This window comes from Leishmania braziliensis, chromosome 28 (assembly GCF_000002845.2).
Source record: "Leishmania braziliensis MHOM/BR/75/M2904 complete genome, chromosome 28".
NCBI lineage: Eukaryota > Euglenozoa > Kinetoplastea > Trypanosomatida > Trypanosomatidae > Leishmania > Leishmania braziliensis.
In genome coordinates this window covers 783185-802101 of record NC_009320.2, presented here as the reverse complement: position 1 = coordinate 802101, position 18917 = coordinate 783185, and the positions used below count along the sequence as shown (strand labels likewise).

The window sequence follows — 18917 nt, the reverse complement described above, 5'->3', positions numbered from 1 at the left end:
AANNNGGCCGGGGCGCTTACGTGTCGCCGCCATTTTGCACATCGGGCACACGCAGCCAGGAGGAAGTGCCTCCACTTGTCTCTCAAGGTGCCCTCCGTCCATTCAACCTCTCCTTTCATTGTCTTTGCCCACAGTAGGGTCATTGGAGTTGTTCCTCAAACAAGAGAAACGGTGTGATGTGCTACACACCCAGACAGAGTGGGAGACGGACACACGTTACATGACGCGGTGCGGTGCGTAGAGTTAATTTGTTTCCTTTTCTTGAGGTCCGATTGCACCGATGGAACCTCAGATACAGCGGGGCGGTCACAGCGCCCCCTTCCTCCCTCCCCTTCCCCCCCCTTTCCGTGTCCGTGTGTTTGCGTTCTGGTGTATGTCTGTCTGTATGTGCTGGGTGGAGGAAGCTTCCGCGGTGCCGCCCTCCTCATCCCCTCTTCATGTCCCCTGCCGGCGTCCCTGCCCCTCGCCCCGTCTCCCGTGTCTTTTTCTGGATTCACAGATGTCAAAACCAAAAAAGTAGAACGAGGAGAGAGGAGAGAGCAAGAGAGAGAGAGAGGCTGCCGCGGCGGGGCGGTGTTGTGTTCGAGGAGTGGTTGGACCGATGAGGATGCGCCTTGTTTCAATGCGTGGGCAACGCCCGACAGAAGCCTCCTCCTCATCTCATCTTCACTAAGCAGCTTCAGAGCGACAGCAGCAGAGAGAAAAAAACAACAAAGACTGACACAGGAGAGAAGGAGAGAAGGGCTGTGATGTGCCGCTGTGTTTGCCTTCCTCCTTCCTTCGCTTGTTTGCTTCTCATGCACTCTCCGCGGCGTCCCCGGCGGCACGGAGGAATGACCATTTCTGTGCGACTGTGTGCCTACGTGCGCGTGTAATGGCGCCTTTTCGGCCTATCGCGCGCTTGCAAAAGTGTATCCGCCGGCGCACACTGGCGCACTGATACACTTGCGCAAACATGCATGGGCCTGTCAACGTGCTCACAGGAGCGGCTCATTTTGAAACCTCTCGCTCGAGTCACTTTTCACGAGAAGGCGCAGTTTCCCGACGGTCTGAGTATAACGGCGACCTTGCGCATTCACGGCGTCTCTTTTTGCCCCCCTCCTCTCCTCCCCCATCGGCCATTCCTGCTCGTCAGTCCCTATCTCTTGCTTTTCCTATCCGCCTGACTATGTATGTACCGATTATGCGTCCATGTGTCTGTGTGATTTGTCTCTCATGCTCTTTCATGCTCTTTTTCGTCTCCATTCCCTCGCATGCCCACTTCCCTGCTCCCATCGCTTCCTCCCTCTCTCTTTCTTTACCCACCTCCCTTTCCCCTGGCATCATTTTAAGTCGAGGGCAGGCTCAGCTCATCAGTGCGCGTTATCCCTGCTACATGTCTCCCCCCCTCTCTCCTTGTCTCCCACGTACGACCACGCTGGCATATATATGCACAGGACAAGCGGATTTCTACTGCTGTCTTTCCTCTCCTTCTTAAATACCCTCTGCAAAACTCGTTCGCTCTCTTCATCCCTCTCTCCCCTCGCGGAATCATGTCGAAGCGTGTTGCTCTGGGCTGCGACCATGCCGCCTACGACATTCATCAGGAGATCATGGACATGATCACCACCACCGGTGTCGTGTCAAAGGTGATATACATGGGCCCCTCCTCCGCCTCGTCTGTCGACTACCCCGACTACGCCGCTCAGGTGTGTGAGGCCATCTTGAAAGGTGAGGCGGATACGGGCATTCTCGTCTGCGGCACCGGCATTGGCATGTCGATTGCGGCCAACAAGTTCAGTGGCATTCGCGCGGCGCTCTGCAACGACCATGTGACGGCGCAGCTCTGCCGCCAGCACAACAACGCCAATGTCTTGTGCCTCGGGGCGCGCACCTGTGGCAGGGAGATTCTTCGCGACATTATTATCACTTTCCTCACAGCAGAGCCATCTAAGGAGGGGCGCCACGGCAGCCGCATCGCCAAGATCACAGAGATCGAGAGGGAGCAGATGAAGAAGGAATAGTGATGGCGTTCCAGCGATTGTGGAAACCGACCGGAGGAAGGAAAGGGAGAGTCTGCGAGGCAGAGAGTGAAAGAGGAAAGTATGCAGTGTTGGAAGGCACGCCCGCCCGCACGGACGCGAACATGGCGACGAGTAAAAGGCGGTCCGTTCAATCATTATTTCTTCACCCCTCCTTTCACCTCTTTCTCTCTCTCCTTGTCCATTTTAAGAGATTTGACAAGGCTCTCTTCTTCCATACACATGTGATGATGAGTTTCCCTGTGCGGGATACACGGTGAGCTGCCGCTTCCTCACCAGCCCCATCCTCTCTCGTCTACATTTTCTCCTCTTCATCTCGGCATTTCTTTTGATTTCTCCACTTTATCGAGTGCCTCGTCGTCGTGGTCGTTCATATTGTTCGCTTTATTGTGCTCGAGTTCTCTCGTGCGTCTTGACTGGCCTTTCTTTTCGCTTGTTGAACCTCATTCCTCTCTTCGTGTCTTGTACAGTTATGCGTGTGCCTTCCAGCGTCTTTTTCCCGTTTGGTTGTGGTGCTCCCTGGTGGCGGGGCGGGAGACACCTCAGCGCGTGGCATCGCCGGGGTCCAGTACCTCCTACTCGGTGTGTGTGCGTGTGTGGGCGGAGGCCAGGTAGCTCCCCCCTCCCATCCCTGTCGATGCCGAGCCACTTCTGGTGGCGGCAGGGTCCAGCGCCTGCAACATGTGGAGGTCCGGGCGATGTATTGCTACGGACGTCGGCGGTCATGTCGTGGATGGCGCTGCGTCGGAGCGACCTGCGACAGCGAGCACGTTTGTGCCACCCATGTGATGAGCAAAGTGTTTGCGTGACTCCAGCATGTGTCCCGCTGCTGCGCGCCAGGCGATGGGCTTGCGGAAGGCCGAGTTGAGTGGAGTTTGATGTATGCTGTGCAGCAGGGAATGCACACGCTGAAGGAACAAACAAAGTGATAGTGGCGGCGCGCTACTTTTTTCCTCTTTCTCACAGGACAGGAAAACAGCGACTCAATAGGGTTTTCGCTCTGCTGCTGTGCTGGCGTGTCTCTCACTCACGCTGAGGTGTGCATCCACCCACACCCGCGAGGTGACGGGTAGCGGAGGTGTCTCAACCACATGCCTGCGCATTGTTTTCGTTTCCACCACGCTTTTCTCGTGTCCATGGTGGTCGGACCCCGTCACTAGACCTCTTTCTATCCCCCACCATTCCGGGCTGTCAGCCACTCCCCCCTCTTTCTGGAGCAGAAAGAACGAGGCGAGCGTGTGTGTTTGGTTGAGAGACGCGATGTGGGGGTGGTGGTGATGGTGCTGGTGGGTGAGAGAACACCTCGGGCGGATGCGGCAGTCCTGCACAGGCGAAAAGGGAGCGGGGGGAAATACCGAAAGCAAAAATGCAGAGTGAGGCGCACGACTCACCAGAAAAAAAGGCCGAAGGCAAATAAGTAGAACACGGACAAGCGACGAGCAGCGTAGGGAGTGTCATCCGCTTCCACTCGCGCCAGCTTTCCTCGCCTCCTCCTCCCCTCACTCCACAGAGATAAGACCGAAGTGGAGCCGTCTGCACCCAAGCGCAGAGAGAGCCCCCCTGGCCCCACACACACGTCCACCTACCCACCTCACCATCATTCAGCAAGCCAACAAGAGCGATTCGAATGTGTGAGGAGGAGGACTTCTGTTCTTGTGGCTCTTGTGATCTTGGGGGGGGGGGGTCGTCCCGGTATATGCCCCTCCCCCTCCGGCGCATTCTTCATACCCACGGGCACAGGGGGGCCTCTGGGAGGGTCCAAAAGATGGGGAGACGCATACCCACGCACGCCAACTCCCTACCCCCCTCTCTCCCTCCCCCCGCACCACCCGCAACTGGCGTTTTTTTCCTTCGTTTGTGCGCCTTATTGTTGTGATTTCCGTTGTCGTCCACTCCATACACAAAATTTCATTTCCTCCTCTCTTCTTACTAGCGCTTTTCATCTCCGCCTTTCAGTCCTTTGTGCTTATTGTCATACTCTGACAACAAACAATGAAAATGCGGATGCTCTTTGGGGCCATCTGCGCAGATGCCTCTGCGGTGCGAGGTGCGTGGTGGGTGCATGTATGTGCTGGCGCATGCGTGTGCCTCTAGGGCACCTCATTCGATGGCAGCTTGCTCTGCTTTCGCACTTTCCTCTGTCTATCACGGCTACTGCAGCACCGACTACCTAGCACACCCTCCTAGCCCCCTTGCTCTTCCCGGTGTCCCCTTTTGTGGCCCTTGCTTCCGCTTCGTTTCATCATCGTGCCACACCGCTCTCTCTCCCTTCCTCTGTGCGTGGACCGTACGCGCTGCGACCCCCCTGCCCTCTCAGCAAAGAGGGGCGATGGCCCTTGTTTCCTGCGAGGAACGGTGAAATGCGGCGACTTGTGGTGGATACGGTGTGTCTGTGCGTGCTGCTGCGCACCTTTGATTCGCCGCCTCCCCAGTAGCCCTGGGCGTCTGTTGCGTTGTTAACGACTGCGTCTGTGCGATTGTGCGCGCGTAGTAGGCGAGCTTCTGCTCGCGGTTAGCTCATGGCTGGTGGTTTGTCCTTTGGCGCTGTTGCGGCCTACGAGGTAGTGGAAGTGGAAAGGGGCACAGACGGAAAGTGCGGCCGCAGCGGACTGCGCGTGCGCGTGCGCTGTGACGAGGCGGAGGAGGGCGGCATGACGGAGAGCCGTTGCGACTCCTGCCGAGTGTTGCCCCGGTCGGCCCGGGGGCTGTTTGCGCGATCGGGCGTGCTTGCATGTGGTGCTAGCCGCGCCGTGGCGGGCCCTGTTGTTCTCGCTCTCTGCACGCAAAGGTCGACACGCTGGCCGCTCGGCTTTGAAGAGTGTCTCGCTGTATCTTTATTTCGATGTGCGCGAGTGTGTCTCGTCCGAGGCGCTCATGCTTCTCCTCCCCCCGCTCCTCTCTCTTCTCCCGCTGCCTCACACCTTTCCTCACCACCGACGCATTCGGTAGGGTGCCTTGCGACCCCTGCCGACATACTGGGACGAAGACGAGACCGCTGCGAACGCGAAGTTGTCTTTGCTGTCCTCGCGCCGTCGTCTTGTGCGATTTTCCTTCCGCCCTGCGACGCCTCCGGGGGTGCAGGATACCGGATAGCAGGCTGACTCTGCGGCCCACAGCACGTCTTGGCCACCGCGCCGCGTATGCTGCAGCGCCTGCCTCTGCCTCACGCGCCGCGGGCGCGACGCCTGCTGGTCAGTGGCACCGGCCAGCTGGCGAGCCGTCGCGCCTGTGGGCCGTTCCGCACAAGCCTTCCCCTTCTTGCCTGCTCCGCCATTTCTCGTGGCTCAGGTCGTAGCGCCAGCGCCAGCGGCGGAGTAGAGCGGGAGACAGATGCCGCTGTGCGACGGGTGCGCAACATCGGCATTGTAGCGCACATCGACGCCGGCAAGACGACCACGACGGAGCGGATGCTCTTCTACGCCGGCGTCACGAAGCGCGTCGGCGACGTAGACAGCGGCACGACGACGACGGACTTCATGGCGGAGGAGGCGAACCGCGGCATCACGATTCAGTCCGCGGCGGTCTCCCTTCGGTGGCGGGATCACAGCATCAACCTGATCGATACCCCAGGCCACGTGGACTTCGCCGTTGAGGTGGAGCGGGCGATGCGTGTTGTGGACGGTGTCGTGGCGCTTTTCGACGCGTCTGCCGGTGTGCAGGCGCAGAGCTACACGGTGCTGCAGCAGAGCCGCAGGTTCCACACGCCGGTGCTCGCCTTTCTGAACAAGATGGACAAGTACAACGCCGACTTTGCCATGTCTGTAGCCTCGATTCGCACCAAGCTTCAGGTAGAGCCGCTGCTGCTGCAGATACCGCTCCATGCCGAGGACGGCGGCTTTGCTGGCGTGGTCGACATCGTGGAGCAGGCGACGTGCTGCTTTGGCGGCGATCACGGCCTCGAGGTGCGGCGAACGGACCTCAGCGCCGCCAGTGCCTCGCCATGCTCGACAGGCGGCAGCGCTACGGATCACGAGCTGGCGCACGTGACTCGCGCCATGCGCAAGGCGCGCCACGACCTCGTCACCCAGCTCACCGCTGTCGACGATGCGCTCTCGGAGGCGTTCATAGCGGAGCTGGACGCCACGGACGGCGATGAGGCTGAGGCGGAGCGGCGTCTCTCCACGGGGGCGCTGCGCGCCGCGGTGCGTCGGGCCGTGGTGCACCCGCCACGCGATAGACCGCCGCTCATCCCGGTTCTGTGCGGCGCCTCTCGTCGCGACCAGGGCGTGCAGCCGCTGCTCGACGCTGTGGCGTACTACCTGCCCTCGCCGTGCGACCGGCAGCTGACCGGGTTCACGAAAGATGGCGTGCCGGTGCCCCTTCCGCCTGCCTCGGGCTCGCCGACGGTGCCGACGGTGGCGCTCGCCTTCAAGGTAATGCACATGATGCACCCAGGCAAGGGGCAGCGCCTCCCGCTCGTGTTCCTGCGCGTGTACAGCGGCAAGATCAGCCCTCGTATGCGCCTGGAGAACAACAGTCGGCAAAAGTCTGAGGTTGTGGAGAGGCTTTATGTGATGCACGCCAACCAGCCGGTGGAGGTGCCGCACTTAGAGGCTGGCCAAATCGGCGCGGCCTTCCTGGCCCACGCGTGCACCGGCGACACCCTCTTCAGCCAGCCGACGCAGCACCTTCTGCAGGCTAAGCAGCATGTGCGGCGCGGCGACGTTAAGGAGGAGGTGCACACGCTGGAGGGCATTAACGCCCCGCCAGCCGTCATCTCCTTCTCCATCGAGGCTGCCACACCCAGCCAGGTCGAAGTGCTGAAGAGCGCCCTGTCCGAGCTCTCCAGGGAGGACCCCAGCCTGCGTGTCGCTGAGAGCGAGCAGGGGACGATGGTGGTGAGCGGGATGGGGGAGCTGCACCTGGAAATTGTCATGTCGCGGCTCGCGAACGAGTACCAGGTGAGGTGCCGGCTGCTGCGCGCCATCATCGAGTATCGGGAGACGATTCGAGTGACCCAGTCGATGGAGAAGTACACGTGCTTACTGAACGACCTACCCTACGCCGAGTGCTCGCTCGAGCTGCGGCCGCTGCTGGCGAACGGAGAGCGGTGCGACGCCAAGGACAAGTGCCGCTTCCGCATCGACAGCGCCTTTGAAGAGGAGTTTCTGAGCGGCGGGGGGGTGCAGTCGCGGGGTGGCGGCCACTCCGGTGGGGCTCGTACGAACGCCGTGCGCAACGCCAAAGAGGAGCTGCGCATCATTGCGGCGTCCTTTCAGTCCGCTGCTGACGCGTGCCTGCGGCTGGGCCCTCTGGCGGGGCTGCCGATGCACGGCGTGGAGGTGGTGCTGCGGTACTTCCGCAAGACGGCCGGCTCACAGCTGCAGGAGAAGCCGCTGACCCACGTCGCCCGCTCGGCGCTGCTGAGTGTGCTCAGGGCAACCCGCAAGGGCGACCTGGCGCTGCTGGAGCCCATGATGAGGGTGGAGGTGCACCTTTCCGATATCGCCTACATCGGTAACGTTGTCAGCTCCCTCAACGAGCATCATGCGCTGACCGTTGACATGCAGGAGGACGGGCGGTCCGTGGCGGCTGTCGTGGCGTTGCGCAACACCCTCCGCTTCGCAATGGAGCTGCGGAAGGCAGTGAAGGGGCACGCAAACATGTTTGTGAAGCTGCACGACTACCGAGTTGTGGAGGAGAAGGCTGTGCTGGCGCGCATCTTGAAGAACCTCGGCATCGTGGGCTAGCTCTCTCTCTTTCTCTCTCACCCTCGGCCTGTGGGGGAAGCGGCGCCGGGCGGCGCCATTGTCTTGCTAGCCGACTGACGAGCGTCGCGGCTTTCTTGTGTCTGCGCTTTGGCCCTGCCTCTTTTTCATCTCCACTGTCTCGCCGCCATCGCCTGATTCGATACCGCAGCGTCCGAGGGGTGCGGTGCTGGCGGCTGTTTGGCGAGCGGGGGGTGGCGTGGGGGAGCGAGAGAGGAGGGCGTGAGGCGCACGCACAGAGGCTAAGGACCGAAAAAGGCGGCTGGCGTGAGGGAAGCATCAGCCTCAGCGAGGAGGACATGTGGAGATGCGGCGGCGCAAGGGGCCCGCGCGCGTGCGTCCTCTTGCTCGCTACTACGCCTGCCCTGCCTTCCACTCGCGTTGTCTGTCGTCGGTTCTCAATTCGAGTCCCCCGGCTCGGCCCCCCTTCGTCTCTCGGCGTTCTGAGAGCGCCTTGTCTTCTCCCCTCCGCTTTCTTGTTCATCGTGCATGGGCTAGCACGCAGCGCGCGTGCTCTTGCGATGAGCGCACGCACGTCGTCTCTGCTACCCTCTCTTTGTCTTCTGTGCGGTAGAGCTGTGCGTAGGGGCGGTGGCGGCGCATCGCGTTTCTCTCCCCCTTTCCCGCAGCGAGTGAGTGGGCTCAGCTGAGCCCCCGCTGGAGGAGAGGAGCACAGGCGGCCGCACGACTGCATCTCCAGCAATGGCCAATTCACACCACATTGTGTGCGCCACGCTGGCGATCCCCCCACAAGCCGGGCCTGTCCCGGTGGGGCTTTAGTGCGAAGATCCCCGCATCCCACCTGGGCATGGACTCGCCATCCTACGTGGAGTCCCTTCCGCTCTGTCGTTCGCCGAGTTTGATGAGGACTACGCGCCCCTCGATCGGTGCGGCACCACCGGAGGCTCGTGGGGGCCCCATGGGAGGGGCGCCTCAAAGTCTTCTCTGCCTGGCGGAGGGACGGGCGAGCGAAGAGAGCTGCCCGCTGCATTGGGACGAGTTGTAGGGGCTTAGGACGCTCCAGTCCTACATTGCCTTCCACGAGCCCGGATGCGGGCTGGAGCACACCGAGGGCGACCTGTGGCGGCTCTGCCAGCGTCTCCTCGGCGACTAACAACCGACTGTGCGACGAGGTCGTGTCGGCTCCGGAATACCGCACCGCCTTGTGTGAGGTGCGAGCTGAGACTGCCGCACTGCGTGCGCACGCCCCACAGCAGTGCCCGCCTGCCGACTCGCCGCAGCAATGACCGCCGCCCTACGGGGGATGCCGCACCCGCATTCGTCGTGTACACGACACGAGGTGCGCAGGAGGCGAGCGCGGCACCGAGCCCTCTCCTCGGATCGGCTTTCACCGTAGTGGAAGAGAAGAAGGGACGTCTCAGACGGCGGTTCCCCTCTGGCCGCGACAAGCCAGCCGCTGGCTGGAAAAGAGCATCGTTACGCAGCCGCGGGAGCTCGTGCTCGACGAGTGTGGAGGGGTGACGGAGCTGACAGCGTCCTTGTTGCAGGTGCTTCTTCCCCTGCACCTGCGGGCGCTTTTTAGCTTGCGAGCCAGAGGCGGCTCCGTGCATCAGCGACGAACGCGCACCCAACGGACTTGACCGCTAGACCAGCGGTGATGCAGATGGTGGCAGCAGCACTGGCCTGCCATCCTCTGTGTGTGCGAGGCGACTCACCTCTAGCGATCACGTGAGCGTGTGGATCGACGGCGCCCAACTGACGAGTTGTCGACACAGGCGGTGGGGACCGCCCTGCAGGCGACTCGACGCGCCGCGAGAACGGCCGACAACACCTTGAGCAGCAACGGGACCGGCGTCTCCCATAGGCACGGGCTTGCTGGCGTGCTGTTGGACGGCAGCTTTGGAGCAGGCTGTGTCGGAGAACTGACGTGCTCCCAACAGAGAGCTGATGCGATCAAGCAACTGCCACGGGAAGGACGGGCGGTTCGTGTGACGCCTTTGGCCTGCTGCCCGAGTCCTGGACGTGCCTGCTTGCACATTTTGTGGGTTTCTTACGATGACGCGCCGCCTGGTTTTCAAGCGGCCACGCGGCCTCCTCTCTGCCCCGTGGGCGGATTTGCCGCCGAGCGCGCATCTTCCGGCGCCTGCCGCTGAGTGCGACCTTCATGCATGGGCAGCGCCGCGAGGATGGGGAGCGGTATGCGTTCCTCGACATACGAAGCGGATGGTCGTTGCCGGTAGCGGCTGGGGGCGTCAGACGCGGGTAGCATGAACGCGGCCAAGCCCCTGCGCGGCTCACTGTGGTCTTTCGGCGTTCACGGCGCTGATGAGGGGGCAGCAGTACACCCATACCTCGACAGCACGGCAGGCCTCTCCGCCTTCCGTAAAGGCTAGGCACGCGGTCATGGGATTGATGCTGAGGCTCATGCGTCAATGCTCGACCCTCTATGCGCGACCGCGCATGCCAGAGCGAACGGGGTCCGGCTAGCGACCCGGGGGCAGGTGGGACGCGATGGGTAAGGAGGGGTGGACGCTGCGCTGTTGTAGAGGTCCTCGAAAAGATACACCACCATTCTGTGAGAGCGGAGCGCGGAGATCAGTTTTCCCCACCCGGCCACGACCCACACGATTGGTGACATGGGCCATATGCCAGGCTCGAAGAGCGGGATGGAACCCCGCAACCCAGCCGGTTGCCTTCTTCCTCTTACCCCCTCGTCTTCTCTTTGATCTCGCGCTAGAGAGGGCAGGAAACGTTTTCACCAGCTGGCCTGCGCTTGGTGACAGGCGGGCGTACACACCCCCCCACACCCACACACGTATGTGTAGAAGGGGATGTGGGGGCGTAAGAGCGCGATGGCGAGGGGAATCGAGTCCGCTGTTTTGCGAAGCAAAAGATCCAATATGAAACGTGAAAGCGTGAGAGTAGAGGCCATTAGCGCACGCATCAGGTCTGGCGCGAGACCTACGCCCTGTGCTTGTTGCGCGCATCTTTTTCCCATGCCTCAACGGCGCTCTTAAGCCCCTCCTTTCATTTTCTGCAGTTCATCCACTCGCGTAGGTTTGCGGTGGGAGGGGATCCTCCGTTGGGTGCGTGTTTTCGCCTGCGGGGCACCGTATCCCCTGCTGTCCTCGACGTGTTCCTTTGGGCATTGCACATTTCACTTGCAGATCTCAAGTGAGGCGCGAGCTCTCGTTTCTTGCGAAGTGTAAAGACATGCGAGCATGATTTCATGTCGGGAGGACACGCGCTTGTAGCGTCTGCCCCCCCCCCCCCCTTTTCACACCTCTTTTTCCATTTTGTACTGGTAGTGATTGACTCTCTCGCGTGAGGGAATGACACGCTGAAGCGAAAGATAAAACTCGATTTATTTCTTCGACGTCCCTCCTTTGAATTGGTTCCGTTCGAGTCATGCACCCACGCACGTGTGCACTCGTACACGATGCGCCTTCACGTCCCACTCCCCCGTCTACACCGCGCTCGCTTCCTCACCCCTGTTGCACATGTTTGCAGCCTCAAAAGGCTTCATTCGTGTCCTTACTCGACTGCTCTCTCTCTCTCTCTCTCTTTGTGTAGTATGTGCTGTGCGTGTGTGTGTGTGGGTAACATCGACGGCGTTTTTTTTTTGCCTCATCTGCACACCTCCCTTTTTTGCCTTTGCGCGTTGTGTTATCGTGCCGCGGTGTTCACTACCTCTGAAGCAGCCGAAGACCAGTACTATCACCCCCTCGCAGCATCAGTTGTGCAGTCCTGCTTCTCAGAGCAAGAGGAGACGTCGTTGTATCAAGGAAGGATAAACGCACAGAGAAGGCATTGCTGGCCCAATGCGTCGCCCAAACCCCACTCTCCACTCTCCGTTTGAAGAGCGGAGTCATTCTCCGGTGGAGGCGCCAATGGCCGCGCTCTCTGCACCGCCGCGGGACTTTAACGTAATATCAGAGAGGCCACAGCATGACGTCGCAGCCTCGATGGCACTACACGCAGGCCACAGTGAGGCGCAGCCGCTCGATGTGCGTATTCTGCCGCTGCTCTTCGTCTTCACATACTGGTATGGATTGGCGCTCGTGTACGCCTTCATGGTGTATGTAATGGCCATGTCCGCCACCTGGCGCGGTCCAATGATTCTGTGGGCCCTACTGATACCCACTGCTGTCTTTTCCCTTTGGCGGCGCCTACCATCCGAGAGGCGCCTAGTGGAGGCGAAGAGCAACGAAGTACTTCTGCTCCGTTGTGGCGGCTTCTACGCTCTTGCGGAACCAGGCTTGCTGTACGGCCTCGCTGATGAAGAGCTAAAGGCTCAGCGTCACCATCAACAGCCTTCGATCCAGTTCGCCGACAATTGCCCTACCAGTGGCAGGGCAACTTCCGACACTTTTGTGGCGCGTCTGTAGCAACTCACTAACTTTTCCCAGCGCTCCTGCGCGCTCTATGAGACTACTAGGCGACATCTTCTCACCCAATGTATCTCCATTCAGGTGCGTAAATACATGTAGGTGTGCGTGGTAGGTAGGGGCCGACGAGAGTCTCTTCTTGTTTACTGCTATTGCGCCATCATTCTCATCTCGCACGCGAGCGCGCGCGCTCTCTCTGTTTTCTCTCCGCCTTTCCTTCTCTTCTTCCTTCGGCTTTGTCCACGTACCTCCCTCTTCTGCTTATCTTCTCTCTCTTTTTTTACCACTTTTTGTACCCTTCGCTCTTCGCTTTTCCCTCTCTGTTTATTTGATATCTTTTTTTTTCTCCTGAAGGTGCATCGAAGGGACTCGCCTGAATGTGTGTGTGTGTGTGTGTGTGTGTGTGTGTGTGTCACCACTGATGGCAACCTCTGCCCATCACACTGCGATGCCAAAGGCTACCCGCTCCATGCGAGTAGCAAGCCGACCAGAGAGACGAAACAACCGGCTATGCGTGTCTTGATGGGCCGTGGTCCCTGGATGCCACCGAGAGGCAAGGGGAAGGAGACTACGAGGGGCGCCAACAGCAACGCACAATGGAGCACAGCGCTCCCCTCTCTGTGCACCGGTTCCCCCTGCCCTGCTAGAAATGGAAGGAAAAGAAACGAAGCGTATAAGGCGACACAGTCGCCAGGCCTCCGTTGCGGAAGACGACAGGACTCGAGCCACACTTTTTAGTGAGTGCGCACTGCAGTCTATGCGTCCTTCTGGTTCTTCTTATCAGACTCTCTCTCTCTATTGACTTCTGTCTCTCTTCTTCGTTTCTTGCGCATTGTGTGCGTGTGAGATCTTTCCTGCTATACTACCACTACTACTACTTCACTCACACACAAGGCAGAAGGATATGGCATGCGCCACCAGGATGTGCTGCAGTGTCGGCTACTACGTCTGCTTGGCTTCCATCTGCATCTACCTCGTCTTCTGCATTCTGGCGGTTCCGCAGTACCGCTTCGTGGCCCTCATGATCTTCGCCTTGGTGGGCCTGTGCACCACCTCCGCATGGCGCCTGCTGCCATCGGAGCAGATTGTGGTGCGTCAGATGGCAGAGGTGATGGCGAGACAGTGCTACACATCCCCAACGGTGGCGGTACCGTTCATCACTTCCATGACGACCACGCCAGCTGTCACTGTTCCATCGTCGACGTCTCATGAGCTGTACAGAGTTTTGATCTGACCTGCCCCCTTTACGCCGTTCCCCTGTCTCGGCTACTCTTTTTAGGCTCTACTTCCTCTCTTGAGTTGCGCCCAGCTTTTTAAAGAGAGGGACTGGTGGCCGCATGGAGTTCGTGACGCCGCTGCCCACTGACAGTTGTCGTATGCACTCCTTCCTCGTTCGATTCACCTGCCGGCGCCAGCGATGCTCTCCCCCTCTTTTTCTCTATCCTAATTCTGAACCCTTTCCTTTTATTCTAGCTGCTGCTTTCTGTTCTGTTGGTGCGAGCACTCGTGATGCTCGTGTCAACACGATCGTCTCATCGCACATCGTGCCTCCTCTTCACTCCCTTTTTTTCTCTGGTTTCCGTCTTGTATCCGCCCATCATTGTCTTGCTCGCTTTTCGTTTTCCTCAAGTGTGTGTTCCTTTCACCTTCAGTTGTGCACCCTTCTCTTTTCCTCGCGCGCTCGCTCAATCGTTTTCAGCCTCATCCACCTACTCCATCACCCACTTTGTGTGCCCGCGTGGGCAGTGATACGTCGCAGTCGAAGTAAAGGCAGTGGAGCAAAGATAGAACAGTGGCAGGCTTGCTCAGCACCGGAAAGGTGGGAGTGGTGGTGGATCAGCAGTGGCCCGTGCGTACACACACCCACGCACACACCAAGCGTTCATCCACGCAGATGTGCCTTGCTTCCTCTCGCTACTCTCGGTGACGGAGAGAAGGCGTAGTCTCAGTAAAGCTGATAAGGCCAGGATAGGCTGCCTCCCTCATACGTTTTTTTCTATGATGGTCTCTGTGACGCGCCTTCGACTGCCTCATCACACTTTGCTGGAACCCCAGGAATGGATGGAAAAGGCGACGATACACTCACATGCGCTCTTGGTTTGCCTTGATGGTGCTGCTCGTGCACATGACTTATAGCGACTCGTTTATCTTTTTTATTTCTTTTCGCTTTGCTCGATTCATGCGTGGGGCAGCCACCACACAATTGTTTCCCTTCGTTCCCTCCCCCCTTTATACCCGTTTCATCACGAGACCCTCTCTCCTTCTTCTCTCGCTTTGGGAGAGGGGTGGGGGGGTGGGGGGCTCCTTGCTGTCCTCCAAATTCGCTCGCACGACCTGCGTGATTTTGTATCGAAGGGCAACGCATTTTTTCTTTCACCTCGCCTCTTTTTCCTTCGTTTTTCCCTCCAAAGAACACTTCTTCATTCCTGGTGGCGGGGCGGGAGACACCTCAGCGCGTGGCATCGCCGGGGTCCAGTACCTCCTACTCGGTGTGTGTGTGTGTGTGTGTGTGTGTGTGTGTGGAGGCCAGGTAGCTCCCCCCTCCCATCCCTGTCGATGCCGAGCCACTTCTGGTGGCGGCAGGGTCCAGCGCCTGCAACATGTGGAGGTCCGGGCGATGTATTGCTACGGACGTCGGCGGTCATGTCGTGGATGGCGCTGCGTCGGAGCGACCTGCGACAGCGAGCACGTTTGTGCCACCCATGTGATGAGCAAAGTGTTTGCGTGACTCCAGCATGTGTCCCGCTGCTGCGCGCCAGGCGATGGGCTTGCGGAAGGCCGAGTTGAGTGGAGTTTGATGTATGCTGTGCAGCAGGGAATGGACACGCTGAAGGAACAAACAAACAAACGCACACACACACACACAAGATCGTCTTCCGCACCACTGCCATCTCTACCCTCACGGTCACCAGCAGCAGCCACTCTCGTGAAAAGCCATCTTCACAGAGGTACGGTAAAATGAAGCGAAACGCGCACTGGGTAGCACGTAAGCGGCCCTTTAAGGGGTCTGCCTCTCCTCCTCCGATTTCTGTGCTCCCATTTTCTCTCCTTTTCTTTTTTACTTTATCTGCGCCTCATTCGTCTTGCCTCTCTGGTGTGATGCGGCAACAGCCACTTATACACACCCGCCCAAACGCATACTCGCGCAAAGCAGTCTTGTGCAACTGGTGCATTGTTTCTCCCACTTTCTGCCGGCGAAGACTTCAGTGTGGAGCCAAGCGTGCCTTTCTCGTCTTCTGTACTCGGTGATTTGAGGTCAACTAAGGAAAGAAAAAAAAAAACGACAGCTAAAGTCATGGCGCTGGAACACTGTGCTGCGGCGGAGTTGTACATTAGCGCCTGCAAGCGCGAGCACGCGCAAATCTCTGACGCCCTCGTACAGGCTCTAGACAGGGATGTCAAGGCTGCTGCTCATGGTCAAGGCTCCGTCCCGCTCAACGATGTCGATGTCCGCTGCATCGCAGAGATGATCAGCACGCTCGGTGATAACAACCAGCTGCGCGTACTGGTGCTGGAGGAGAACTCGTTTGGTCTGCCCGGCGTGACGGCGTTGATGGAGGCGATCGAAGACAACCCGAGCCACATTCGCGAACTGCGCCTGGGCAAGAACAACCTCAAGGATCAGGCGGCGGTGGTCATTGGACACACGTTGTCCCGAAACGGGTGCGGCTTGAAGGTGTTGGACCTGTCCGAGAACAACATCACGAAGCTGGGCGTTATTCCGATTGCGGCGGCACTGCAGCAGCCCTTTAGCGAAATCGTAGAGCTCAGTTTCCACAACAACAAGATCGAATGCGACGCCGCTTTGTACCTCAGCCAGGCGCTGCGTGCAGCGCCAAAGTTGAAGCACCTCCATCTCGGCTACAATGCTCTGCGCGATAACGGAGCCGCGCAGATCGCACGCAGCCTCCCACACGCGTCGTGCCTCTCTACGCTGGATCTTACCGCTAACCGCATTAGCCGAGAGGGCGGTGAGGAGCTGGCACGGGCCCTTATGACTCCCACTTGCACCGTGCAGCGCCTAAATCTGCGCCACAACCAGCTGGATAGCGAGACCATCGTGCTCTTTGCCGACGTCATTGCTCACAACACGTCGCTTATTCAGCTCTTCCTAGGCTTCATGAACCCCTCCCCTGAGGCGGCAGCCGCTGTGCTGTCAGCCATCCCGCGGAATAACACACTGCTCTTGCTGGACATCTACGGGTGGAAGCTGAGCCCAAAGAACACGCCCGCTCTTATTCGGGCAGTACAGGAGAACAACAGCACTCTCGCCGCACTCGTTACCGATGCCTGCGAGTTTATTGCGTCACAGGTGGATGAGACCAATGTGATGCGGGAAGAGAAGCTCGACCTACACCCTGTCTATGTGGGGCCCGACGACCGCGATGCTTACTTGGCTACGAAGAGTCTGCGTCGCTACTCGCGCGCGCAGTCGCGCCGGCAGTCCCGCGCGCCCTCTCGTGTACAGTCCCGCGCGCCCTCTCGTGTACAGTCCCGCGCACCCTCTCGTGTACAGTCCCGCGCGCCCTCTCGTGTACAGTCCCGCGCGCCCTCTCGTGCGCAGTCCCGCACGAGGGCTGATGGCCAGCCCGCCAGCCGCACCAACTCGTCGCACCGTCGCAGCGAACGCGACGGAAGTCGTCCGGCCAGCCGTTCGTCACGCACTGTGAGCCCGCCGGAGAGGCAGACTGCGCAGGAGCAGGCCCCGCTGCCCCAGCGTAGCTCTCCTCGCCACAGACAGCACAAGAGTGGCAGTCCACGCCGCCACCGCCATCGTCATGGCGAGAGAGTAGCGATCGACCCCGCTCCAGCCACGAGTCCCAGCGTGCAGGCCCGAACGCCGCACGCTGTAGCGGTGTCCGAGCACACCGCATCTCGCTCTCCCAGGTCTGCGGGAGAGCATCTGCTCCTCGTGGCCTCCAAGAAGATTGATGAGATTATCGATGCGTCGGTAAATGAGCTGCAGGACACGCCGTGTGACCCGCACACAACGAGGATGCTTAAGGCAGCTATCAAGGCACAACAGAACACGATCAAGCAACAGGGCGAGCAGATCCAGGCGCTGACGGCCCGCGTGGAGGCTCTCGAGGGTCGCCGCGAGTGCCACTGCGGCATCGGTGGGGGCGGCAAAAGTAGGGCCTCCAGCAGTTCTCAGCGTAGTGGCAGTCCGAGGAACCCAGGGCAGTTGACTGGGCACCGTTCGAAGCACGCTCTCTCAGCAGCAAGGCAGAGCAGCGCCAACGGATCGGCTTATCAGCCCACGAGCAACAAGGCTGGATTGAGTGTCTACGGCAAGGCCGCCACTACGAACGCCGAGGGCAACGGATCGTACGCGCATTTCGGTCAGCAGTACCAGATGCAGGCCACCACCACTGCCAACTCCTTTCAACGCTCTATGAGCCGCATGAGCCAAAACACCAGCATCACGATCGTGGAGCGGTGCACGACGCCGTACGTGTCGCAGGACGCACCTCCGGATATTGCGCACTCAAACGACGAGTCTGGTGAGCACCACCCGGAGGGCGTGGAGCTACAGCGATCCGCGATTATCCAGACCTTTCCGCCTTGCATCGAGCCGTCTCCGACGCAGGACCCCAACCCACCGCTTCGCAAGTCCGTCTCGCACGCCTTCTGAGGGAGTGCGAGAAAAAATGCAGGTGGGCGTATGTGCTTCCATCAAAGTGGGCGCCATTGATAGACACTAAAGCGCCGATGAGACCATAAACACCATCTCTCCCTGCGTCTGTCGCTACTTGTGCTGCAACCAGCCGGTGGTGGTGCACCGCTCTGCTTTCTCTGTACAGCGCTGCCGTCCCATTTTCGTTTTTCTCCTGTGCTTTGCTCCTGCATTCTGCGGCTCTCGATGTGTGCGCTTGTGCGCGCGTCTTTCTTCTTCGCTGTGCTTTTGCATATTTGTGGTGCGAGGTGGGGTATGTGTGTGTGTGTGCCTGCACGCTCTCCTTCTTTGGCGTTTTCTCCTCCGCCTTTTCGCTCTCTGTGATGCTCAACTCGCTTCTCTTTTTCCTTAATATTTTCCTCCTGCGTTTACGCTGGCGATGGCGCAACGGACGGACAGGGCGAGCATTTTGCGCTCTCAGCGCTTTTCTCTGTCCCTTCCTTTCTCGCTTCACCACGGCGGTGTTTCTCTGCGACATGGCAACTTCCACCCTCGCGCGCTGCCTGTGACGGAGCGCATAGAGGGGATGGTGGTGGAGTCACCATACAGATGTGTGTGCTGATCTACCGCGGTGACCCGGTGTAGGAGACGCTTTTTGTACTTTTGCCTGCTCTCTACCTGACTTCTTTCCCTTCCACCGCGCGCGTCTCTTTCGTTCTTCAGCTCCCGCGCTGGCCTAACTTAGAGTGAGGGGGCAAGGGGGAGAGGGAAGGGGAAGGCTCTGGGGCAATCGGTGTTTAGATTGTCAGAGAGAGGAGAGCGGTGTAGTGGCGTGTATTTGTGAGTTCGGCAGACGGACGAGCAGAGGATTGGAGAGAGAGGAGCGCCAGCTGCAGGTACAAAGAGTGTGCGAGGGAGGTAGGACCGAAGAACGCGAAGCGACACCGTACGCAATTTGCTTCTCTCGTCCTCTTTCTGCAGGCGCACTCAAAATAGCGTTCGCTTTGATGTCTTCGTTATTACTTGGATGAGGCAGGACAACTGCCATTTTCCTGCGTGGGTGTGTTGCTTCTGCGTTGTATGCCTTTCTCTTTTCATCGTCTCTTGAGGAAGGGCAGGAGCGATGCAGGCAAAGAAGGGGATGATAGAAATAGGCTTTCTTTTCCTCTCTGGTTGGTTTGTTTGTTTGTATTGCGAGTGACGACAGGGCGGATGTGACTCT

The 18917-nt window shown here is 59.4% G+C and overlaps 4 protein-coding genes across 4 annotated transcripts; all 4 read left to right on the top strand.

Annotated features, from left to right (window-relative positions):
- Positions 1 to 1532: 1532 nt before the first annotated feature.
- LBRM_28_2170 (putative ribose 5-phosphate isomerase) lies at positions 1533 to 2003 on the top strand (the record flags this gene model as incomplete). Its single annotated transcript, XM_001566196.1, has 1 exon — positions 1533 to 2003. The coding sequence occupies one exon, from the start codon at positions 1533 to 1535 to the stop codon at positions 2001 to 2003; it is 471 nt and encodes a 156-aa protein (XP_001566246.1).
- Positions 2004 to 5428: 3425 nt separating this feature from the next.
- LBRM_28_2160 (elongation factor G2-like protein) lies at positions 5429 to 7711 on the top strand (the record flags this gene model as incomplete). Its single annotated transcript, XM_001566195.1, has 1 exon — positions 5429 to 7711. The coding sequence occupies one exon, from the start codon at positions 5429 to 5431 to the stop codon at positions 7709 to 7711; it is 2283 nt and encodes a 760-aa protein (XP_001566245.1).
- A 5271-nt stretch (positions 7712 to 12982) lies between these two features.
- LBRM_28_2150 (conserved hypothetical protein) lies at positions 12983 to 13312 on the top strand (the record flags this gene model as incomplete). The annotated part of the gene is made up of 1 exon (XM_001566194.1): positions 12983 to 13312. The coding sequence occupies one exon, from the start codon at positions 12983 to 12985 to the stop codon at positions 13310 to 13312; it is 330 nt and encodes a 109-aa protein (XP_001566244.1).
- A 2061-nt stretch (positions 13313 to 15373) lies between these two features.
- On the top strand, positions 15374 to 17713 carry LBRM_28_2140 (conserved hypothetical protein; the record flags this gene model as incomplete). The annotated part of the gene is made up of 1 exon (XM_001566193.1): positions 15374 to 17713. The coding sequence occupies one exon, from the start codon at positions 15374 to 15376 to the stop codon at positions 17711 to 17713; it is 2340 nt and encodes a 779-aa protein (XP_001566243.1).
- Positions 17714 to 18917: the final 1204 nt, after the last annotated feature.